At 45.2% G+C, this 25,332-nt stretch overlaps 1 protein-coding gene across 2 annotated transcripts; it reads left to right on the top strand.

The window, feature by feature from the left end:
- Positions 1 to 236: 236 nt before the first annotated feature.
- Positions 237 to 25,145, top strand: TREM1 (triggering receptor expressed on myeloid cells 1). Of its 2 annotated transcripts, none has more exons than XM_017870195.1 (6): positions 237 to 347; positions 1,031 to 1,289; positions 5,173 to 5,295; positions 9,112 to 9,465; positions 10,697 to 10,889; positions 24,471 to 25,145. In XM_017870195.1, the coding sequence occupies exons 3-6, from the start codon at positions 5,247 to 5,249 to the stop codon at positions 24,481 to 24,483; spliced, it is 609 nt and encodes a 202-aa protein (XP_017725684.1). In that variant the 5' UTR covers positions 237 to 347; positions 1,031 to 1,289; positions 5,173 to 5,246; the 3' UTR covers positions 24,484 to 25,145. The 2 variants fall into 2 exon arrangements, with proteins under 2 accessions (XP_017725684.1, XP_017725682.1); XM_017870193.1 differs by lacking the exon at positions 24,471 to 25,145 and adding an exon at positions 15,748 to 16,686 and having other exon boundaries at positions 239 to 347.
- The last annotated feature ends 187 nt before the right edge of the window (positions 25,146 to 25,332 follow it).

Here is a 25,332-nt window from a genome sequence, read left to right as displayed (position 1 = left end):
AACTTTTAAGCTATTTACAGCTTTTAACAATTGAGTAAAGTATACTCCTCTGAACAAAATTTGGAGCATGTTTGTTTCTCTTTACCCGATTTCTCCAGAATTTAGAAACTATTTGTGAGTATTCTTAATTTATGGCAATATAGTTATTTGTGGAAGTATAATAAGAATCTGTTTTCTTCTGCAACAGCACACAGTGGAAAAAACTGGTTATTTTACCAAGGCTTTGACTGGAATGGCATGCTTTCCTTTAAGGAATCAGATTTGACTTGTAGAGCCAATAAAAGCCCCTTGAGGAACTGGACTCACACCTTGCCTACAAAGTCCATGTACAAGGTTTCTTACCAGTGGTAAGTAAAGAATGTCACTTTCTAACAGGTCCAGAACCCCCAAGAGGAGTAGAATTTACTCAACTCAGGTATTTAAGGGTACAACCCTATGGCTGGGCTTCACTTTAAAAAAGTCTTATCTAAGATTCCTTCCAGGGAACAGAGTTCCATCAAAGCCAATTTAAAAGGGCTTATGTGAAAATAATGATTCTTGCTGCACTTTATACAAATAATCAGGCCAAGCATAATAAAGCAAATCTGTCTTGCCATGATTTGTCTTTAGTAAAAATGGGAAATTGGAAAGAGAAATATTATGTTTCAAGAACTATGGTACACTTGTTATTAAATTCTAGTCTCCTCAATTTTAAGTTTGTTTCTGCAATTTAGGCTAACCTTGCTTATTCCTGTGAACCAACCAGTGACTTCTGGCTGCTGCTCAGAAGAAACAATAGGAAGGGGAAATACAAAAATCTGGATCAATATTTTAATTCTGAGCACATATTGGAATTGGCTAACAACCCTATATCAGCTTGGTTTTAACAGCTGCCCAGTTCATGGAAAGCCTTCTAATTTAGTTTACTTGGGATAATTTTACTTATTTTGCTTTATTGTTGTGGAATATATTGCTGTTTTACTCTTTGTGTAGGAATGCAGGATAAGCTTACTGAATGTTTTCTTAAACTGAACATTTGCTAATCTTCCAGACATCAACTTTTGTCAGAACTCAAGAGTAACGAATGGCCCTCAGCATACTGATGCTTTCTGACTGAGCTCCTCCCTGCACTGAATACAAGAGACCCTAATAGTTAAGCAGGAATATCGTCACCCCTATTCAGCCTGAAGAAGTTACAGAAAACGGATCTTCATCCCTCTGAAACCCTTAGGATTAAGGGTTCCCTTATAAAAGGGAGGGGGGAAATGTCAGAGGCATGTGAACCAGAGCAGCTGCATCTTGAATAGGAGGTGGGTAAAATGAGGCTGGGACCTACTGGGCTGCATTCCCAGATGATTAAGGCATTCTAAGTCACAGGATGAGATAGGAGGTCAGCACGAGATACAGGTCATAAAGACTGCTCATAAAACAGGCTGCAGTAAAGAAGCTGGCCAAAACCCACCAAAACCGAGATGGCAACGAGAGTGACCTTTGGTCATCCTCCCACCAGCACCTTGACAGTTTTGAAATGCTATGGCAATGTCAGGAAATTCCTCTATATGGTCTAAAAGGAGGAGGCATGAATATTCTACCCCTTGTTCGGTATATAATCAAGAAATAACCATAAAAATGGCCAACCAGCAGCCCTTGGGGCTGCTCTGTCTATGGAGTAGCCATTCTTTATTCCTTTACTTTTTTAGTAATCATACTTTCACTTTACTGTGTGGACCTGCCCTGGATTCTTTCTTGTGTGAGATCCAAGAACCCTCTCTTGGGATCTGGATCTGGACCCCTTTCCTGTAACACAGTCACTTAGCATGGCTCATCAAAGATTCCTGTCCCACAATTGAGGTGCCCTTGTTTATTGACTGTGTGAGTGAGTTGGTTATTCAGTCATCATCTCTCTGATTAACACTTCTTTACCTTGGTTTGAGTGGAGATTCTGAAACTCACTTTGTCTTTGCTGGCTGGTTCCCTGTTGGACTCTCAATAGGGGCACTAGAGGGATACTGGGAGGCTGGAGGAGGAAGACAGGACACGTCCACTGATTTCTGTTTCATCCCCTTCCATTGTGAGTAACCTCAGCGATGCTTTTCACGGGCAACAGTGACTGGTTCCAGTTTGCAGTTTTCCCCACCCTCAGAAGTAGTATCATTGGGCCTCCTCAGAGATATCAGCACCAGGGTCACACCATCCTCAGAGATCTGTGTTCCGGTTCCATGTGGGCCCCTCCTCTGAGCCAGAAAAGAAGATATTGTATATGCAATCTCATTGTTAAAAAATGTTACACATATATTCTAGCTAGGTTAGATTAACCAATCTTTATTAAGGAAGAAACTGCTAATTTACCCCGTAGTGAAGATTGAGACCGACTGACTTGGGGCACTGACTTATTAAAGACAAAACAAAGCAGAATAATATTGGTATTATTTCATTAATTGTATCAATTTTGAAACTGTATTAATTTCATAATAGCTCTGAAGATAGAGTTTGACAAGTACAAAAAGGTTCATGGTACCCAAAGACTAAATTTTCCTGGTGGTAGAGGCCACCCTATGAGCAAGCATGGAAATGGGACATGTGACCCAGCCTTAGTAAAATTAACAGGAACCATAGGTCACAAATCACAATGTTCTTCTATGAGAAGCCTTAAGAAATAATATCTTGTTGGGAGCAGTAGCTTGAGAATTTAAAGAGACCCTAGTAGTTAGGCAGGAATATCGTCATGCCTATTCAGCCTGAAGAAGTTACTGGTTGGGTCATTAAACTCCTCAGAAAAATAAAGTGGTAAGGATTAGAGAATGCTGCCATGCACTGCACAAGGACGTTTTGGTCCATGACAGACCGCATATACGATGGTGGTCCCATAAGATTATAATGTCATAATACCGTATTGCTACTATGCCTCTTCTATGTTTAGATACACAAATACTTACCATTGTGTTACAATTGCCTACAGTATTGAGGACTGTAACATACTGTGCAGGCTTGCAGCCTAGGAACATGCTTTACTTTAATTTATGTTCAAGTATCATTCTCGCTTAGATTTTGTGAGGTTGAAAGATAATTGTTTAAACTGGATGTGAATGGAGAGGGGGCCTCTGGAGAGCAAAGTGCCCTCTGTTCCCCTTCCTAATATTAATAGTCTATACCATACAGCCTAGGTGTACAGTAGGCTGTGCCCTCTAGGTTTGTGTAAGTGCACTCTATGATGTTCCCACAACACAAAATCACCTAACGACACATTTCTCAGAATGTATCTGTCATTAAGTGACACATGACTATTTACACTGTTGACCTCAAGTACACAAATAGATCAGACAAGTGGAGAAAGACTTCATTCTACTTCATTCTAATTTAAATGCAGGTGCTGTCTATAGTTAGGAAAATGTGAAGGAGCTGTCAGCCTCCGGTGATATTCAAGTCTAATTAGAAATTCTTCTTGGACTGTTTAGTTCAAAGCTCCCTCTTAATCTTCCAGGAACTTAATCCTCCACACAAAGTATATGAAGACACAAAAATGTAGAAAGTATGTATTTCTACATTATGTAGAAAGTATGTATAGCTATTATTTAAGTGTGGAATATTAATTTTGTTGTAAGAAGAGGGATTTATTCACTGAAATGAGCTGTATTAATCTGACTCATCACAACAGAAGTCACACAGACTCTTCTCTGAGTCAGAAAATGTTAAGACCTTTCGTGTCTATTTTTCCTTTTTAGGGACTGCTTGACTACAGCAAAAGGAGGGGCCAGCAGATTTCAGTTCAAGCATGTTTGAAGCCTGTTTTCCGACATTATTTGTAAAACAAAAAATAAACATAGTAAAATCTCCACTACAAATGATCTCTATAAAGTGTAATAACATGATTTAAGTTTATTTCTTATTTTCTATATTTTATAAATTGCTACATTGAACAGTTTTAATTTAAAAAATTAAAGTTAACCTTGAAAATTTTTTTGGTTGTTGTTTTAATTTGCAGATATGATAGTACCTTTTAGTTGTTCCTATACTTTAGTAGCAATGAATTTGGGTATAAAATATTAGGGTCATAATATTCTCTATACCTCATCCCACTCTCTCATGGTATTTGTTACTCAGAGAAGAAATCTGAGTCCTGATTATTTCGATTCCTTTGAAGAAACCAAGTTACTTTTTGTTTAACAGTAGGAGTCGTTGTATTTAAATTTAAAATTTTCACCTAGACACTTCCTATTCTAGATCTCACTTTATGAATTTTTTCCTTGCCCATGTTGAACTCTCAACCTCCAATTTTAGATTTCTTCTCAGACCTGGAAAGCATATTTTAAGATAAAATTTTAATCTTTCTTGTGATCCACCATTCCATTTTATGCTTTATGGGCATCTCTAATTTGTAGATCGGAGTTCTATGATTTTTCCTCGCTTAAATTTCTGAGCTCTTCTAAATGTCTTTATTCATTTTACATTTGGGAATATTTCTGAAGTGAATCCTCTCCGTTACTGATTTGATTTTCACGCTGTCAAATCTGTCTTTTCTTGCTTCTAGTACAAAACCTGCTGGATTTTTTCTTCTTTCTTCAGTGTCTTGAACCAAGTTTCCTTTTTAAATCTAAGTTTGTTCTTGTTGGGTGGTGGCAGTGTCCTCTCAAATTGTTTCTGGGGTCCCTACACTCCTGTGAGCTCCCAGGCCAAGTCTGTGGCAATGCTGAGGACAAATGCAGGGTATGGCCCTCCTGGTGATGAAGAGGAGGTGCACCCCAGGTCACCAGAAGCCAAGAGAACCCGCGGGGCTAAGCAGGGCAGGATGTAGAAACATGTTCTCACAAAAACCCTGAAGATGAGAAGACGAGATATGATTGTTGCCGCCTGTCCCTATGTGGGCCTGACTCTCTTCACTACGCTAAATTGGATGTGAATGGAGAGGGGGCCTCTGGATAGCAAAGGGCCCTCTGTTCCCCTTCCTAATATTAATGCCTTACTTTGATTTACATTCAAGTATCATTCTTTCTTAGATTTTGTGAGGTTGAAAGGTAATTGTCATTATTACCACAGAAAGGAAAACTGGAGTTAAAGAAACTTAACTGAGAAGTGAGTCCTGGTCTCTGGATTCTTTTGTTGATGTCAGGAGTCACAGCAACTGGTGATGAAACAGAGCCCAGGCTCAGTGCCTCCCAGGAATGTCCTCACATCCTGTTGTGCAACTTTCTGAAGCCTCTAGGTGACTGTGGTGCCTTGTAGCTGTCCCGGAAGCCCTCAGCAGCAGTTGGAGTTGGTGCACAGGAGGGATGAGGAAGACCCGGCTCTGGGGGCTGCTGTGGATGCTCTTTGTCTCAGGTAAGACAAGGAAGAGGAGTGGGCAGGGATGGTGTTTGGTCCAGGATCTCAGGGCCCCCTTTTCTGTTGAAGCTTCAGAACACAGGGCCATCCAAGATAGAGCCACCCAATAGTTATGCCAGACTGTGCTGCTCTACCCAGAATCGGGAGAACATGCAGTGTCTGCACACAAAAGTAAAAGAAGGAGAGAGTCAGGGAAACAAGATGTCTGTGCATGTTGACGTTGTCAGAGACAGGCAAAGTCTGGCATGGGAATAATGATAGAGTAGATCTCATCATGGCATGATCTACAATGTTTACTTGATGTTGAAATTTTTTTCTTATATTCCATCATGATGTTGGATGTTATATTCCATTTGATGTTGACAGTCCGTTAAACCCAAAAGGCAGAATTGATTTAACAAATATTTCCCAGGGGTCTACTATGGGCCAGCAAATATACTACTGCTGAGGACACAGATGTGACCAGAAGAGGCTGGTGCTCATTTTGGTGGGGGTGATCATCCCAGCTCTCCATGGCACGCTGGTATTGGAGGGCACAGTTGCTGAGGCTCAGCAGGGCCGGCCCATGCCCCAGCTCTTCCATGTGTCTCCTCTTAAGATCTGCACAGCTCATACCTGCACCCAAACCAGAAGCATGTGAGGCTTTATTCACTCCTCCTCCTAATCCTTATGAATAACAGGAGGAAAGTGTCAATATGAGTTAAAAGCGAGGCTTGCCTTAGGAAGGCATGAAAAATTGGGGAGAGGTATTCTCTTGGGCCCTCTACTTTGAGCAAAGTCATGGACAACTGCCTTGTAAAGCCCATGCTCAGACGTTGCTCTGGGGCTTCTTGGAGCTGAAGTGATAATCTAGATGGGCAGAAGGGATTTAGGTCCTCATGGACAAGTGTATTTCCTCGTGTTTGATTCATGTTTTTCTGAAGGAGAACTGGGAGACAGCAGAGGGCTGAAGGTTATGTACTTGTGTGAGAGAAAACCAGTGGTATATATTTCATTGTGCCCTGTGGGGATAGGTTAGGGGTTAACCTGAATGCTCCTTGCAACTGGATGCTTATTTATGCTTGGGCCAGGACTGCTCTAATCCCTATCAGACTGTGTTGGGCCATGTAGCTCAGTGCTTTAGATGGAACCAGAGTCCTTGGGTTTGAATCCTGGCTCTAGCACTTAACTATGGTGAGACTTTGGGCAGATCACTTAATCTCTCTGTGCCTCAGTTTCCTTATCTATAAAATGGGGAGAATAATAGTGTCAACTTTTTACATTACAAAGATTAAATAAGATAGTCTTTGAAAACCCTTAGCACATAATACTTAATAGGTAGTATTTCTACCCTTTTAATTAACATATTCAAAGGATTTCCCTTCTTGCAATGCTGCACAGACAGCTCAGCAGCCTTCGTTTCTTACTGTCTCCTTCTTTCTGTGAGAGACAGGCAAGTTTGCAAACTCAGTCACCTGTAGCTCCCACCTTCCCTGGGGAGCTGGCAAATAAAGGAGATTTATCTGTAACATTAACTTCAGAGGTTAGGGCTTTAGTGGTAACAACTTGAGGATGGAGTCTGTGTGTCTTCCAAAGAGCCCAGCACAGTCCCTGTGATAGAGAAGTCTCTCAGCCACAGTCTGATGAGTGAGTGAACAAATGAGGGAACCAGGCTTGGTTTCAGACAACACTCAGCCTCTGCTCAGCTGCCTCTTGGAGGGGCACTCCTGACTGGAGTTTGTGGGAGTTGCCCAGGAGGCCTGTTTGCAAGGTTTCCTTAGAAACTGGAGTCTGCTCCCAGAAGAACTGGCTTTCAAGCCTGGTTTCACCTTTAAAATCCTTGTGAGTCCCTGAGTCGAGTCTTCCTAAGGTCAGGCAGATCTGCTGGCCTATCCTGGGGTGGGCATGCCAGGGGGCTCCATGAAAGGGGCAGTGCTTGTCATTTTTCACCAGGCCTGCAAGGACCTAAGTGTGTGGTATTAATAACAGCAGTACTAGTGTTACCTTGACCCTCACAGTAAACCCAGCAGCACTGTCCAGCCTGTTATTTGGTGCTCCATGGGGGAAGGTACCCTAGGCCTGAGTGGGTAAGCTACAGTTTTTCAGCAAACTTAGAGAGCCCTGGGTGTCCAGCTGAAACACGGATCTTGGTCTTCTAACTTCTGCTCTGCTTGGCCTCCCATCAGCAAGGCTCCCTTGGACAAGGCCAGATGAGCATTCCCAATTCCAGATGGTTAACCCGGTTCAGCCTCCAAGAATGTGGTGGAAACCATTGTCACTGTAACTCAGGGGTTCTCAAACCTGGCACTATTGACATTTGGGGTGGGATGATTCTTTGTTGTGGGGGCTGTCCTATGCACTGTAGGATGCTTAGCCTGGTATCCACTAGATGTTAGTAGCACCCACCTCTCTCCCTGGTTATAACAACCAAAAATGTCTAGATATTGTCAGGAAAAGTTGTGGCAGGGAGCAAAACCATGGTGGTTACTGCTATTACTGTTATAACTGTATAACCACTGCTGTGACTCTGTGACATCAAAAATAGGAGGGGGCATTTCTTGGCTCAGGTAACTGGGAAGTACAAGGGGTGCTCCTCTGGAGCACAGCTGAGTCCATGACTCAGATAACGTGGGTTTTTTTTTTTCTCTCTCTCTTTCTCTCTTTCCTCTCCACTCTCCCCTCTCTCCCTTCCTCTCACTCACTTTCTGCCTGTTTAGCCATTCTCAGGCAGCCTATTCCCACATGGAAGAAAGTTTCACATAATAAAGTTTCATATCTCACTAACCTGTGAATCCCAGCAAGAAGCATTTCTCTTAATGGCTACAGCAGTCTCAGGGAGGATTCTGACTGGTCCAGCTCAGCCATGTGCTCCTTCCTAAACCAATCAGCCTGGCAAGGCCCAGGCTGGAGTGCAGTGTTGTGATCTCGGCTCACTGTAACCTCCTCCTCCCGGGTTCAAGTGATTCTCCCACCTCAGCCTCCCATGTATCTGGGACTACAGGTGTGCACCAGCATGCCTGGCTAATTTTTTGTATTTTTAGTAGAGGCAGGGTTTCACCATGTTGGCCAGGCTGGTCTCAAACTCCTGACCTCAGATGATCTGACCTCCTCATCCTCCCAAAGTGTGGGATTACAAGCATGAGCTACCACACCTGACCCCGAGATGGGGTACTTGGATTGGCAAAGCCTGTGTCCTGTGCCCATCCTTGAGAATGTGGGCAGCCCCAATAGTAGAGCCACACAGGATCGTTCCCTTGGAAAGGGGTGCTCTGCTACCCAAAGAAGGGAGAAAGGAGTGCCAGGTAGTCAGATATCCATGCTCATCATGCCCTCCAGACGGCTTCCTCACTGTTTGTCCAAAGGTCTTTTGAACTGATGTTCTTGCCCTGACTTAGGTGAAGTTCCTCAAGCTGTCCTTGGAGCCACTCTCTTCTAGCACTGTGTCTTTGCATTCACTTTTTATGTCATACAGCCTTGTAATTGTTCCCTCCCACCATGCTGCAGCCACTTGTGGTCTTAGCACAATGTCCCATGTTCTGTCTCCAGTTGGGTAGTTTCTTCCTCTCCAAGTCAGTCTTCCTGTGATCATTTATGAAATTTGATCCTTGTGCACCATATGAAGTCTCACTCCTATAGTAAAAAACCTACTCACAGTGGAAAGATCTGAGGTCTAGTGCTGGCTTGCAGGGCAAGTTGTGTTTTCTCTGGAGGCCTCAAGAACGTTGTCTGAAATATGGGTGGTTGGACAAGAAAACAGGGGCTCCTCTCCTTTTCCTCACCCAGAGAGAGAAAAATAATTCCTCACAGAACCCAATTCTCTTTCCCTGCTTATAGAACTCCGAGCTGCAACTGAATTAACTGAGGAGAAGTATGAACACAAAGAGGGGCAGACCCTGGAGGTAAAATGTGACTACACACTAGAGAAGTATGCCAACAGCAGGAAAGCTTGGCAGAAAATGGAGGGAAAGATGCCCAAGATCCTGGCAAAAACAGAGAGGCCTTCAGAGAATTCCCATCGAGTCCAAGTTGGGAGGATCATACTAGAAGACCACCCTGATCATGGTTTACTGCAGGTCCAAATGACCAACCTTCAAGTGGAAGACTCTGGACTGTATCAGTGTGTGATCTACCAGCCTCCCAAGGAATCTCACATGCTGTTTGATCCCATCCGCTTGGTGGTGACCAAGGGTGAGTGGCCTGGGATTGGTGGGGACAGGAAGGCCAGGTGAGGAAAGGGGCAGTGGTGGTAGCATCAGCAGAGCTGGTGTTCAGGATTCCTAGCAGGCTGTCTTCCTCCCAGAAGCTCCTTGTCTCTCATCTGAGGTCTAATAGTAAGTAGAACCTTCCATGCATGAGATTCTCCTTGGATAGCAGAGCCTAATTTGGGGTGCTGTGGTAGGAATTGGGGTACAATTAAGATGAGTGGTAGATTTGGGATAATTTAGTCCCATTCTTTATTCTCCGCTTAGAAGTCATGTCCTGACTCCCCCTCCCAAGGACGCATTTGGTGGCATGCCTGTGTGCTTCTAAAGCAGCCCCTCTCAGAGCTTTCTGTGGGCACAGACCACCTGGGGATCTTATTTCCAATGCAGACTCCAACTGAATAGGTCCAGGGTGGGACCCAAGAGTCTGCATCTCTATTGATCTCCCAGGTGATGCCAATGCTGATGGTCCATGGCTCCCATTTTTGGGGAGCAAGTCTCCAGAGCTCATACACAACTCTATCTCACTGGATAGGAGAGGCCGGTTTACTTACCTGTCCCCTATTAATTTCAGACCTGCTTGAGGGAAGCCCCTGTGCCTTCCCGGGTTCTACACCCTTAGCAAATAATGTAGTTTCTGACACAAAGTAGGCTCTCAGTAGATGTTGCATTAAGGAATGATTTATGGAAGACAGAGGAAAGGGAGGCAGGTTCAAGTTCCCAGCACCTGGGGAATTCTAAGCCTGAGGAAGACAAGGTGCACACACAATATATTAATAAAAGATAACTTTTAAAGCAATATGCCATAAGCCAGGTGAATGAAAGGCAGAGTGAATCAAGTAAGCCTGGAATTATTCTTGGAGAAGGTGGGGGCACATGAATTGGTGAAGAACAGAAGGCAAGTGCATTTCCAGCAATACGAATGGCAAAAAATTCCTTTCTTCTTCTCTCTTTCTGCTCTCCCTCACTTCCTGCCCTTTTTTTCTTCTTTCCCTTTTTCAATCTCTGACTCAGGTTGACTCCACAGTATTTCTTTGGTTTTAGCAAAAGAAAACTTTGCATTTGGGCCATGCTTATTTCCCTCCTCAGCTTCATTTACCATACCACCTACCCATCCATCAACTCATCCACCTTTTCATCCATATATCCATTCACCCACCCATCCACCCCTTCATCATTCATCTGTCCATCCATCCATCCAATGTGTCTTCTTGCAGGTTCTTCAGGTACCCCTGGTTCCAATGAGAATTCTACCCAGAATGTGTATAGGATTCCTCCTACCACTGCTAAGTCCTTGCGCCCACGCTATACCAGCCCCAGAACGGTGACCCAAGTTCCACCCGAGTCAACTGCCGTTGTCTCCACTCGTGGCTCTGAAATCAACCTTACAAATGTGACAGATATCATCAGGTATGGTTTTCAGGCCCTGGGCCCCTGGTTTGGACACTGAGCCCTTTTTCCCCAGTCCGTGTGCTGAGAGGATGTGAAAGTGAGGGAAAGGGGAGGGTGGGGCAGGAGCTGACTTGAGTCATGTTAGTCTGGGTAGAAAGGTCCAGGGGAAGAAGGAAGTGGTGATGGAGAACAGGGGAGGCTCTCAGTCAGTCTGTCCTTCTCCCCAGTTCACCTTCCTTGTTTCCTTGCAACCTGAGTATTAAGGAGAGGGAAATGGCATCTTCCCCAAATTCCAATGGAGCTCATCCAACCCCAGGGGTCTGATGGGTAGTGGGAAAGCACTCTGAGTGAGGGACCCTGGATCTAGTATCGGCCTGACTAACTGTGACTCTGGGTGAGTCAGGAATCCTCTCTGGCTTTAACTTCCTTGACAATTCAGTAGGCATGCTAGAAACCCAGAGCTGGAAGACATTGTCCACCTAACAGCTCTCAGTAGGAGCTGGAGCTGGGGCTAAATGCAGTATTGGTTTTTGCCTTATTGTTTTGTAAATAATATTGTTGCATGTGTCCAATTATCGATCAATAGAATTAGAATTTTTGCAGATGAGATCCATCTCAGTATTTTTAATAAGATCTTTAGGAGACTTCTAATGTGTACGCAAACTTAAGAACCACTAACTTAGCAATTTCACACCTCTGTACAGTTATTAAATGTTGATTTATATTAGAATGTGTTTATCATTAAATATTGAATTATCAGGGAGGAAATATTCTTTCACATGACCACTAGTCTAACATGTCTTTTTTCTCATATTCTCTTCTAGTCTTTATTTATGTTTATACATATTTTAATATGGCAGTAAGTCTAATTATACCTGTTTTTTTCTTTTCCCTGCTGATATTATTCTTTGATGCTGCTACCTAAATTCCATAAATATAATTTCAGTAAGTGCATATTTTTCTATCAATTGGGAAAGCCATAACTTACATAATCATTGGCCTGTTCTTAGACATTGATATAGTGTTGATAACTCTGAGATAAACATTTTCTTGCAGATGTATTTTTCTTCTTTTAAATAATTAAATGAAATCTCCATGAGATAATTTAAACACTGATATCATTTTGTATACAAACAGCATCTACCAATGGTTTTCCAAAAGATTGGAAACAATTGGCAGTGTGATTCATTATGCATAAATAAAGCAGTGTCACTGCAGGCTTACAGACATGGATTTAGTCTTTTAAATCATTAAATAGTGTGAGTTAAATCACATTCCTGCTAAAATGAATGTGAACTGGTGCCTGCCCTAATTTCTCTATGAGTGAAGACTCCACCTCCATATGGGTAGTAGCAGTGCCTTTTTTCCCATTACATTGTTTGGGGAACAGAGTGTTCATTAAACCTTTGTGGAATAAATCAAACGAACGATCCACTAAGAGTCAATTCTTTTTTCTCTACTTTCATTTTGCAATACATAAGTTAAGAGTAGGTGATCTTTGCCCATATTCCTACTTTTACGGGAAGGAGGGCCTTAAGTGTAAGCTGTCCAGGTTCTGAGCCTTTTAAACAAAGAATTGGACAAGATGCACAAAGTAACAAAGGAATGAAGCAGTGAAAGCAGGAATTTATTTAAGCGAGAAAGTGCTCCCCAGGGTAGAAGTGGCCCTGAGCAAGTGGCTCAAGGGCCCGGTTACAAAGTTTTCTGGGTTTTAAGTACTCCACGTGAGGTTCCTCTCAGTTACCCCTTATCTGTATAAAGCATTTGGTTTGTGGCTACCTAAAGGCTGAGGTGAATTGGCGCCCTCTGTGGATAAACGGATGGTCGTTTCTGATTGGCACATGACCAATCCAAGGCACTCTCCCTTTCCATCTGAGACGTGGTGGAAGGGGGAAGGCTGTGGGGAGAGTGGCCTTTGATCCTTTGCTGCCGGGGAATGGGGAGATGGGGTTTTTCCTTTTGGTTTAGCTTTAGAAAATTTGTTAATTGGCCTTAGGTTCCCTGACCCCAGCCCCAGGAGTTTTCCTTTTGATCCAGTTTTGGGAAATCAGCACGAATCTGTCCTAGATTCCTTGCTCCCAGACCTTGGTGTTGCGCCTTGATTCAGCATGAATTGGCCTTATGTTTCTGTCTCCAGACCCTATTCTCCTGCCTCGCTACTAGAGACTGCATCTCTCTTTTACCTGTTAACTTTATCGTCTAATATGAACTATCCTTTCAGCAAAAGTCCAGTCTGGAATCCACTCTAGCTGTTTGAAAAGAAGAAGCTTTTTTCCTTTCCTTTCCCTTCCTTCCTTCCTTCCTTCCTTCCTTCCTTCCTTCCTTCCTTCCTTCCTTCCTTCTTTCCCTCCTTTCCCTCCTTTCCTTTCCTTTCCTTTCCTTTCCTTTCCTTTCCTTTCCTTTCCTTTCCTTTCCTTTCCTTTCCTTTCCTTTCCTTTCCTTTCCTTTCCTTTTTTGTTTGAGACAGGGTCTCACTCTGTCAACCAGGCTGGAGTGGAGTGGTGCAATCATGGCTCACTGTAGCCTCAACCTCCTCCCACCTTTGCCTCCTAAGTAGCTGGGACCAAAGATGCATACCATCAGGACAGCTAATACTTTTTATTGTTTTTGTAGACATGGGGGTCTCCCTGTGTTACCCAGGCTGATCTCGAATTCTTGGGATCAAGTGATCCTCCCACCTCGGCCTCCCAAAGTGCTGGGATTACAAGTGTGAACCACCACATCCAGCCAGGAAAAGAAGGAATTTAATGCAGGGAATTGTTTGCCCAGGTGATGGAAGAGCTGAGACACTAATTTGGGGATGGAGAGACACTGCAGATGTAGCCACTATCACCTTATCTCTACGTAGGTTCCCCAGAAGCAAGCCATAAAGTCTTGTTAAAATGTTTTAGGACTAGGCATCCTGACTCACATTTATAATCCCAGCACTTTGGGAGGCTGAGGTGGGAGAATCACTTGAGCCCAGGAATTTGACATTAGCCTGGAAAACTTAGCAAGACCCTGTCTTTACACAAAAATAAAAAAATTGGCAGGGCATGGTGGCATGCACCCATGGTCCCAGCTACTTGGGAGGCTGAGGCAGGAGGATCACTTGAGCCTGGAAGATCGAGGTTTCAGTGAGCTGTGATTAAGCCATTGTACTCCAGCCTGGGTGACAGAGTAAGATCCTGCTCTCTCTCTCTCTAAAAAAAAAATGACAAAAAGAAAAATGTTTTAGGAAGTGATTTCTGGCAAAGCCATTGAGGAAGTGGGACCAGGAAGGGAAGGAAGGCAAGCAAGGTTGTCATAACCAAGGAGTATCTCACAGGATAACTCTGGCTCAGTCTTGTAAAGGAGCTCTGGGGACTCCTGGGTCACATTTGGAGTTGTCCCTGTAAGGGGCAGTAACTGAGCAAGGGCAGCTCTAACCAAAGCCAAACACATGAATTCCTGGCCCTTCAGGGGGTTGGTAGCTTGTGTGCAGCCTTGAAAGAAATGTAGGTGGTGGCCTGTTGGGAATGGACATGCCCCGGGAGTTCAGCGTAGGAAAATGGTACAGCACTCAGAGTAGATAAGGCAGAGCACTCGCAGGAGAGACTTGGGGAGGAGGTGCAGTGAGCAGAGCCCAGAAGCCAGGACATTCAGGTTACAGCACTGGAATCAGGGCAGATGCTGAGGATGCTGAGTGGGCCACAACCATGTGAGGGGTGAGAGAGATGCTGGCTCCTTGTCCCTTGCTGCCTGTCTCTCTGCCCCATCCCTGCCCCCGTCTCTGCCCCCTGTCCCCTACCACTTGCTGAACTTGACCAGGCAGCCTTGGGAATGTAGTCCCCTGTGCTACAAGTCAGGGCTGTTAACTAGGGGTGGATTTCGGGCAAATAGGCAGTTTTCTGCTTTCTAGCCTCCTTTATGCTGTTTCCCTCTTTGCTAGTTTGTGCATGTGGTTTTAAGTTTTGTATAGGTGGATGTGTTGATTTTAAATCAGTTGCTTCGCTTTATTCCTTAATGTGTCTTCTTCTATTTCCTGGTGACTTTTCTTGGATTGTTTTTTAATTTTATTTAAATGTTTAATCCAGGGGGAAGATTTATTCTGCTACATGCTGTAAACTGTAGAAAAGGCAACTCCGTTATCATGTTGCTGTCCAGATACTGCAACACTATTTACTAAATGATCCTCCTGCCTCTCCAAGTAGCTGGGACCATGGGTGCATGCTACCATATCCGGCTTATCCACTGGACCTCTGATTTCCTTAGACGTTACGTTCCCGCATGGCACTGGCTCTGCATCTGGCCTTTTTGTTCCATTGCCATCTGTCTGTCCCTGTTTCTTACCATGCCACATCCTTGTGCTCTCATCTGCTTGCATGTCTGCTGATGGAACTGGCCAAGTGCCCCCTCACTCCTTTGCATCTTTTTATTATGATACCTATTGATGTTTACCCAGAACCCTTAAAATCATTTCGCCAAAATCTATAAAATTCGTGATGAGATTTTCACTAGGGTTGGATTCTTCCCGGTTTATAGGTGAGGAAACTGAGCTAAAGAGGTGAGATGACTATCCCAGTAGGCAGGGGATGGTGCTGAGAATAGATAGCGGGTTTCCTAGCTGGGGTCCCCTCTCCCTACCACATCACAAGGAAGAGGATGGGCTGATCAGCCTGAGAGTCTCCCAACAGTGCCTCTCCTGGACAGGGACCTATACTCTCCACTGAATTATTTCTAATCAGTAGTTTTTGGCAGTGAGACAGACCGAAAAGCACAGGGTCAGGCAGTGTGGGAAAGGTGCAGCAAGGACCTAAGCAGATGGGAGTGGGACATGAAGGCATTTTCTAGAGGGAACACATGCATGTGGGGGAGCCTTTACCAGCAGTAGCATTCAGCCTCCTCTTTCCCGCAGGGTTCCTGTGTTCAATATTGTCATTATCGTGGCTGGTGGATTCCTGAGTAAGAGCCTGGTCTTCTCTGTCCTGTTTGCTGTTACGCTGAGGTCATTTGGACCCTAGACCCACGAACCCACGAGAACGTCCTCTGACTTCCAGCCATATCCATCTGGCAGTTGTGCCAAGGGAGGAGGGAGGAGGTAAAAGGCAGGGAGTTAATAACATGAATTAAATTTGTAATCACAGGCTACTTTTAAAGTCAGCATCTCACCTTCCTGCTCACTGCCCTCATTTCTCTAATAACATTGGGTGGGCATTTCCACCTCAGAAAAGAAGTTACAGCCCCAAACATGCCTGGTCCTTCATTCCACTGGCCACTTGGGGTTTGCATGAAGTACAGACAGGTCAATGCTTTTCACTGTAATTCTCTTGTGGGGGCTGTGACGTGCGGAAGGCACACCTGATACTTCTGCTCAGTTTTGCCCTGGACCATACAATTTTGGCCTGACCTGGACAGAGCTCCCACTACAGAAGCATCCTGCTTGCCCTATGCTGGGACTTCCTCTTTCTAGCATCAGACACTTGGGTTTCATGCGTATATGTGGTTCTTTCCAACACTCCCAGAAAAGGGTGTTGAAGATTGTGGAGCATGGAGAAATAAGATACCATGGTGAGAAAGTGTATCCTTCTCAGAGAAAAGAGTTAAACTGAGTATCTTGTCCTGAGGAAATACTGGCAGACTGAGATGGGATCCATAGGAGAACATCAATAGACAGTGTCAGACATCCTGTGTGCATTTATCGCTGGATCCTGAAAATAGCCCCATGAAGGCAGAAATGTATGTGACTGGAACGAGGCCACATGAGTAAGTCACCGCCCACTGGCAGGAATGAAAACTGAAGAGCTCCTTACCTGAAGGACCCCAAAGCCATATGGAATAGAATGACCAGGAGTTCTGCCTGTGTCTAAATGCCTCTTTCCTGTATCACACAAGGGGCAGGGATGGTGGAGTAAAAGCTCTCCTTCCGGGAGGCTTCTGGAGGCTGTCCCCACGTGCTCGCCTAGTTCCCCACTCTGCCCTCCTCCTCCTCTCTCAGTCTGCTCCTGGAGCACCCGCTTCAGTTTCCATGCTCTCTCCAGTGCCTTCCTCTGTGAAGTAGGTAGGTGTTCAGGCCACCACGGAGAAAATCTCTGTGGGAGATTTTCTTGCAATCTCCCACAGATTTCAATCAGGATTTTGTTATTTCCCACCATTCGAGCTTTAAAGGGAAACAGGCCTCATGGATGGGGAAAGGATGGTGGGTCCTTCCAGCCCAATTTAGTGATGTCCAGGGCAGATACTATCCTCAATTCCCAAGAGCAATCATACTTTTCTACACATACAGTATGTCTCATGTTAGGTAAATGTATTTTCACAATGAGCTCCACTTCTGTGGAAACAATTGTCTGCACGCAGAGGTCCAGCTCCCAGCCTGCTCCATCACATAGGGACTTCCCCATTCCCCTGAACGCTGCTCTGTCAGAACCTGCCCAGGTAACGGTAATGACCCTAGAGAGATGACTTCTGAATCCCAATTTTGGGCCCATTAGAAGATGTGTGGGGGGCATTTATTTCATCCTGATGCTCTGGTGAGAATCTTTGCAGAGGCACTAGATCCAGAAGCTGTTAATCTCTGCATTTATTTTCTTACCTAAAAGAATCAAGCAGCTCAGAGGCAGTGACTGTGCAGGATGCAGTGTTTGTATGCTGAGCTTGCTGGTCTGGAACTTGCACTTTAGCAATCCCAGTGTTGCTCCTGTTTATGAAGTTGACAAACTGCCAGGGCAAGGGAGTATTATCATTAAATGCACTCCAGGAGAGGTGGAACACACGAGGGCGGTGTTTCTCAGAGGTCTTTAGACCACCTGCATCAGATTCTCCTGGAGCATAAAGCAAATGCTTAGAGTCCAGGGCCCCTGCAGACCTTCTGTATCCTAGTATACAGCTCCCTCTTAGTGAATCTCAAGCTTGTTTCCAAGCAGTCATTACACTCCTTACGAAAGCCCATGACACATTCCTAGAGATTCATCCGGATGTAACCCACTGCATGGTCCAGTGCATGCCTGTGTGCTTAACTTATTATAGATCAAGTGTTATTTAAGTCCAACATATCAAACGTGCTTGAAATACTATATGCACTAAATTGGAAGACAAATGGTCATACTGGATACTCTCCCATTTGCACTTACAGGCCACGCCATGCTCCATCCTCCCCATCCTGCCTGGGAACCTGACCAGGTGGCTAAACCAGCAGGCTCCTTGGCTGCCAGTTTCTGGCTGGTTGAACCAATGGGAAACATGAGAGGAGAGCCAAGGGTGGGGAGAGAGTCAGATCAGGGTTTCTGTCCTCAGGGCTCCCTCCCTGGGAGGTGGTGGCAGGAGTGGCTGCATTCCCCTCTGAAGGTTCCTTCAAGCCCCTCACCAAACAGTTCCCATCTCTGAGTCCAGCCACCTGCTCCATCCTCTCCTCTGTAGGCCCAGTGGTGGGAACGGCCCACCACTTTTGCCAGCCTCAGCATACTGAAGCACCCCCTTACTGCATTCCTTAAATTCTATGCACATGTTTATTAAATACTCTTCAATTACCCAGTTTCAATGAGCCACCAGTGTCTTGCTGTTACCTTGACTAATACAATAGTGTTGTGTGGTTAATGACACAGACCTTGGAGGAAAACAATATCTGGGTTTGAATCCCTGCTCTGCATCCTTCCAGGGTGTCTGATCCTGGGTGATTCAGTTAACCTTCTGGGCCTCAATATTCCTCCTTGCCTTAATGGGCATGATGGTGCCTAACCATGCCAGTGATGATTCTGGATGCTAACAACAGAATCCAACTCTGGCTATCTAAAACAGCAAGGGAATTCTAGGGGGATATCAGTAACTCAGAGTTGACGAGAGGCTGGGGGATCAGGTTTGGAAAATGGGCAGAAGCCAAGAGAGAATGGACAGCAGAGGCCACATGAGACAGTCTGGCCATGTTGCCATCAATGCCACTGCCCTGGACACTGGAGGCCACCATGCTATTCCTAGACTCTGAATCCTTAAATTGCCTCCGAGTAAGTCATCTCCAACTGGCTCTGCATTTGTGTCTCATTTGCAGATCTGGGGTCCTGGGCAGAATCATGCATGTGGCCAGGCTTGGGTCAAGTCACGTGCCTGCAGCATAGCTGCCGGGAGAAGGGTGGGAGGAATAGCTGCCTCCATCCTCAATAGAAGGGGAAGCAGGGCTCTGCATCTGTGTGAAACTCACACATTGGAGCCTGTCCTCCCAAAAGGAAAAGGTGTTTGGTGCTGGAGAGTCACAAGAGGACACGCCTCCGTTATACCAGCTCCCAATGTTGACAGGATCCAAGGAGATGCCTGGGTAAAGCACCCGGCACACAGTAGGACTTCAATCCATGGTGGTTACTGCTATTACTGTTATAACTGTGGTCTCCATGCCTGTGCCTGGACAGGGTAGCTCAGGGAAGCCCATACCTGGTACTCAGGCAAAGCCCCTGAGCCCCCCGAGACATGCTACAGGACCCATCTTACCTATACGTGGCTCTTGCAGACATGGCCAGCTTGGACTCCTGGCCTCAGAACCACCTAAGCTGTTGTTAAAATACAGATTCCTGGGCCCCTTCGCAGATCTGCCAAGTCAGAATGTCTGGAGGTGGAGCCTGGGTGTGTACCTGTGCACTTCCTGAGTGAAGCCTCGTGCCTGTGCTTGGGAACCATGGTGCAGGCTGATATTAAAGAGGGCAGGTTCAGCAGAAAGGCTTGAATCCAGCCTTGTGGGGTGAAGAGTATTTGTTTGCACAGTACCATTTCACAGGGAGACTGGGGTGCAGGCTTATGGGTTATAGGGGTCAGTGGTCAGTGATGAGGAGGTTGGTGGCCTGAGGGGGTGAGTGACGCAGTGGGGACCTTGGGTGGGTGGGTCTAGACTCACCATGGTGCAGAAAGGGAAGCAACTGAGTGTTCCCATCAGCACTGTGACATCATGATGGCAGGAAGGAAGCTGTCACAAGGGTGGCTAGCCTGCCTCTCTTCTGCATTTTCCTGAGCTGTTCCCCCAGTCACATTTCCTCCAAGGTTTCTCAATTGTAAAGTAACTGCCCATCCTCCTGGGGAGATAGTGACCACATATGTGGGGCAACATCCTGCAGCAACTAGAAGAGGCCGTGGGCCAGCCAGCAGACAACACATCTAGGTGGCAGAGTGGAGGGGGCAGGGCTCGGGGGGTGGCCCTGGCTGCCGCTGCCGCTGCTCCTGCTGCTGCTGGTGCAGGTAAGGAGAGTGGGTAAGCAGGCTGGGCAAGAGGGCACCAGGGAGAGGGATATAGACAGCCCAGCAGAAGTGCCCACTAGTGGGAGTTTCCTCTCATATCTTTGGGATGGACTGGAATGGGATCAGGTAATGTGGTACAGATGGGAAAGGGAAATGAAGGCAATGCATGCAGACTGTGCTGGTTCACCCTGACTCAGGAGGGACTGGGAGATGAAATAGATGCTGGAGGTTCCTCTACTGCATCTTGAAGTTGAGAGAATTAGGTGGATTCAGCCAAGTAATCCCCCAGCACTGTGCTGATATCCTGGGAGATGTAAAGAAAAGCAAGGCAGGCCGGGCGCGGTGGCTCAAGCCTGTAATCCCAGCACTTTGGGAGGCCGAGACGGGCGGATCACGAGGTCAGGAGATCGAGACCATCCTGGCTAACACAGTGAAACCCCGTCTCTACTAAAAAATACAAAAAACTAGCCGGGCGAGGTGGCGGGCGCCTGTGGTCCCAGCTGCTCGGGAGGCTGAGGCAGGAGAATGGCGTAAACCCGGGAGGCGGAGAGGCGGAGCTTGCAGTGAGCTGAGATCCGGCCACTACACTCCAGCCTGGGCAACAGAGCGGGACTCCGTCTCCAAAAAAAAAAAAAAAAAGGAAAAGCAAGGCAAAGTCTCCCTTTAAGAAAGCATGCACTCACTGTGCAGAGGAGGCATTAGTAGAGCATAAGGTAAATAACAGCAAAAAGACAGGTAGTAACACGAAAACAAAACTTCTGTTGAAGTCACTAGCAAGACAAAGAACGGAGTGTGGAGAAGAGGATAAGAGTTCTGGAATCAGAGAGGGTTGGGGCAACAAATCCCATCTCAGCCACACTCTATGTATGTGACCTTGAGTAAGGTTTGTAACCTCTATTAGGCTCAGTTTCCTCATTTGTAAATGGAACTGACTCACAGGTATGTATTTGTAGGTGGTACCTACTTCAGAGAGTTGTCTAAATAATTAAACAGTGGATGGATGAAAAGCCCTTGGCTCAGTATTTAGGGCCTAATAAGTGCTTAAATTTTTTTTTTTTTTTTTAAGATGGAGTCTCACTCTGTCACCAGGCTGGAGTGCACTGGTGTGATCATGGCTCACTGCAACCTCTGACTCCCTGGTTCAAGCGATTCTCCTGCCTCAGCCTCCTGAGTAGCTGGGATTACAGGCATGTGCCACCACACCTAGCTAATTTTTGTATTTTCAGTAGAGACAGAGTTTCACCATGTTGGCCAGAATAGCCTCGCCTCAGCCTCGCAAAGTGCTGGGATTATAGGCATGAGCCACCACCCCGGCCATGCTTAAAAATTTTATGATGGGAGATGATGATGATGGAACCAGGTGTAGGGTGATCTGTGATATTGAGGGTGAAGAAGAGAGAGACTAGTGCCAGCTACAACTGTTCAGGTTGACTCTCCTCTGGGACCAAATGGGAATATCCCTTGGGATAAGAGGAGAAGAGAGAATAGTGGGAGAAGAGAGAATAGTGGGAAGAGCATCTGTCTTGGGGACACCAGGAGCTAATACAAAGAACTGTGTGAGGTCAAGTGCTATGGCTCACACCTATAATCCCAACACTTTGGGAGACTGAGGTCAGAGGATGGCTTGAGCCCAGGAGTTCGAGACCAATCTGGGAAACATAGTGAGATTCCTGTTTCTATAAAGAACAAAAAGTTAGCTGGGCATGGTGGCACACACCTGTAGTTCCAGCTACTTGGTGGGGGCTGAGATGGGAGGATTTCTTGAACCCAGGAGGTCAAGACTGCAGTGATTGCACCTCTGCACTCCAGCCTGTGCGACAGAGCAAGACTCTGTCTCAAAAAACAAAGACAAAGACAAAAGAACTGTATATCAGAAAGCAAAAGGCACGCCTGGGCCACCACAAGTGGAATAGAAAATGGATGGTAAATCTGGTGAAGTTCTTTTGTACCTTTTTATGATGAACATTTTCCAGTCTATGAAATGTAGAAAGAGTAGTTACTGTCAACTCGTCGTCTAGATTCAAACTTCAACCATGATACATATTTGCCTCATTTGCTCCATAGGGGTAGGAATCTTGTTGATATATTATATATATATAATATTATATATATAAAATATCATATCATATATATAAAATATATCACATATATCATATATAATGTATATATACAAAAGACATATATATGATTGCAGAACCTTTTAAAAATAATCACAGAAATACTTAATCACTCCTACATGCTTGACGGAGGAGCTAGGAATACTCTTCATCTGTGGTCCTATGTCTGTGTTGTGGTCTGAGACTGGGGATGCAGAGGTGAGGGAAGAAATCATGTTTGCTCAGCAAAGTGCTTGACTCTTCATTCCCGGATTCCAAGCTGTAGGTGACATGGAGGAGCGAATGTGCCTGCTAGAAGGACAGAATCTGACCGTGGTCTGTTCTTATATCATGAAATATGCCTCCAGCCTGAAGGCCTGGCAGTGGGGGTGGAGCCAGGGTCCCCTGGAGACTCTGGCGCTCATGGAGATTAGAAACAAAGACCTAAACTGAGCCTGGGCCAGGAGGCACCTGCTGGAGGATTATCCCACGGAAGCCATAACCAGGGTCATGGTGATAGGGCTCTGGAGGCAGGACTTGAGGCTGTATCAGTGCATGACCCACCTGTCTCCTCAGGACCCCTTTGTCCTACACCATCGGATTTGGCTGGTATTGGTGCAAAGGTGAGCAGCTGCAGGGCCCAGGTCAGGGAAGGGTCTCCTTAGGCACAGCCAATAAACTGGACCCCATTTGCCCATTCATGAGGGGCTGTCTGGAGAGACAGCACAGAGCAATGGGAAAAGTTCCAGGCCTCAGATCAGGGGACCTGGGTCTTCCATTCTCTTGCTTTGTGACTTTTTTGTGAAAGTCAATAGCTTCCCTGTGGGCCTCCGTTTTCTCACCTGTAAGACAAGGATGTTGGACTAGGTGATATAAAAAATTATCTTACTCTGTGGCAGAGGGCTGCTAGAGAAACTGGTTAATTGAACATGTGCTATGAGCCAAGCACGTACCTTTTTAATCTCTTTACTCTGAAATAAGTGCTGCTGTCTGCACTGCAGAAGAGAAGATGCAAAGAGGTTAAGTTATTCACTATATCATTCTGCAGATAAGTGGTGCAGCTGTGACTTACAGGGATCCATCTGATTGCCTGGTGACTCAATGAAATGGGCCCTGTTTGGCCAATGAAAAGCTGTTCCTCTTCTCAGGGATTTCAATAGCAGTAGATGAGGCACAGTTATTAGAGAGGAAAATGAAGGACATTTTGGTGACCTTCAGTTGCTTCTCATTGGTGGAAACACTGCCAGTTCCCCCTCCTTTGTTAGCAAGCCTGCCTGCCTCCATGGGGAGGTGGAACTGGGATGGTGGAGCTCAATGGTTTTGCCTCAAGTTTTTCTATAAAACTCTTTTCAAGCTAGTGAATTTGAGAGGCCTCCATTAGCACAGGACATTGCTCTTCTGCTATTTGAATATATGCTAATCTGAATATGTGAATATCAGGACAGGCTGGGGCTGAAGCTGAACTTCATAGCATCTGCAAATAAACAGTTGACCAAGCAAAGGGACAGAGCCATGGGCAGGATGGTTGGAATCTACTGAACCCATATAATAGAATATAATAATTTCCCAGTTCTTGAGAAACATCCAAGGATACCTGGTCACTGATAGGCTGATTACAAATTAATGACGCAATTGGTCAAGCGGTTCCATCACCCACTGCTCCTGACTCAGGAACATTTTAGTAATTTGGTCTTAGTGTCTCTTTGTTAAATAAATACTAAAACTTCAGTCCTTCGCAAAGGTAAGGGCAGCCATCACAGGGCAATAGAAGATTCTGGATTCTTGGTCCCTCTCTGCCTTGATCATACTTAGTGACCTTGGGGAAGTGCCTCACCCTTTTTTAGGCCTCAGTAAACCCCTGGCAGTGGGGCTTCCCCTCTGTGACATTCAGTGGCTCCAACCTTTTGGGTTTGTGGATCTTTATTGAGTTCAGGGAAATAAAGGCCTATATTTCACATGTAGCAAAGTTGGCCCAGTCCAGGCACCAGTGGATGGCTTAGTCTTTGTGGTCTGAATCCATCATTGGAGTTCTGCCCAGTTCTTTAACTTAAGTCTTAAAAAAGACAAGAGAAATGGTTGAGAAAGACTGAGCTCATACTATTAAATGAGAACTGTATCAAGTTTAATAAGGATACACTTAAACATAATTATCTTCATTGAACCATAAAACAAGCAGTGCTGTTTTGATAGCAGCTTCATATTTCTTCTCTCCAGGAACTGGAGAAAACTTGAGGCTAATCTAGCCAGAAAAGCAGCATCCCGTACAGATTGTTCCTGTCTGTCTCCTGTGTGGGTTCCCTGACCCAATCATTTCCCCCGCTTAAATTTGCAGGGAAAAAGCATGACATTTGGCATCAGAAGGCCGGATGTGGAATCCCATCCTCCCCCACCACTGCACAGTGGGCACTTTCGGATAAGTCAGTTCCTCTCCCAGGCTGGAACTCAATCCTTGCGTTCATGTTATAAAGGAAAACCTACGTCCTGAAAGATGGCAAGGTCAACTGTAAACAAACAAAAATGCAAACATGCTGTTTTTTTCCACAAAAGATCTTCATGTAACTAAACTGAAATGACAGACTCCTTATTTCACAGCCCACAGTCATCAAAGGAAACACTTTACCACTCATTTGGTTTCATGTGTTTTTTTAATGTGTATTTTTATGTATAGAGATGGAGTCTTGCTATGTTACCCAGGCTGGTCTTGAACTCCTGGGCTCAAGTGATCCTCCCTCCTTGGCCTCTCAAAGTGCTGAGATTATAGCCGTGAACTACCACTGCTAGTTTAATATATATATATTTTTAATCTTTACTACCTTCATCCTGAGCTCCACTCCCTACCCTTCCCTGATAGGCATCTTCTTAATAATTATATCTCATATTTTCCATGTTTATTTGCATGCATGTAGATTCTTGAAAATATATAGAATCGATTTTGTGTGCTCTTGTTTTTTACACATTTCACTCTGTTGTAGAAAAAAATCTGCAATTAAACTGAAACTTCCGCATTATCTATTGCACTCTCTTCTTCATGTTATCTGGTAATCATTTTGTGAGAGAAGTCTAACTTTCACAAATGCAGGTTATTGATAGACAAGCAACCTCTGCCCTGTCTTCCTTCCCCTGCTGAGAGGGAAAAGCAAATCCCAAACTGATATGCTTCCACATACAATTCATTTCAACATTCCTTTACTTCA

The sequence above is a fragment of the Rhinopithecus bieti genome, unplaced genomic scaffold, assembly GCF_001698545.2.
Source record: "Rhinopithecus bieti isolate Rb0 unplaced genomic scaffold, ASM169854v2 scaffold_4553, whole genome shotgun sequence".
Classification (NCBI taxonomy): domain Eukaryota; kingdom Metazoa; phylum Chordata; class Mammalia; order Primates; family Cercopithecidae; genus Rhinopithecus; species Rhinopithecus bieti.
This window is presented reverse-complemented; position numbering and strand designations above follow the sequence as displayed.

Excerpts from the sequence above, each read along its gene's own strand:
- TREM1 (XM_017870193.1), top strand. The coding sequence starts at position 5,247 with ATGAGGAAGACCCGGCTCTGGGGGCTGCTGTGGATGCTCTTTGTCTCA. Across the intron at positions 9,466-10,696 it reads CCGCTTGGTGGTGACCAAGG|GTTCTTCAGGTACCCCTGGT; the intron begins GTGAGTGGCCTG and ends GTCTTCTTGCAG. Across the intron at positions 10,890-15,747 it reads AATGTGACAGATATCATCAG|GGTTCCTGTGTTCAATATTG; the intron begins GTATGGTTTTCA and ends TCTTTCCCGCAG.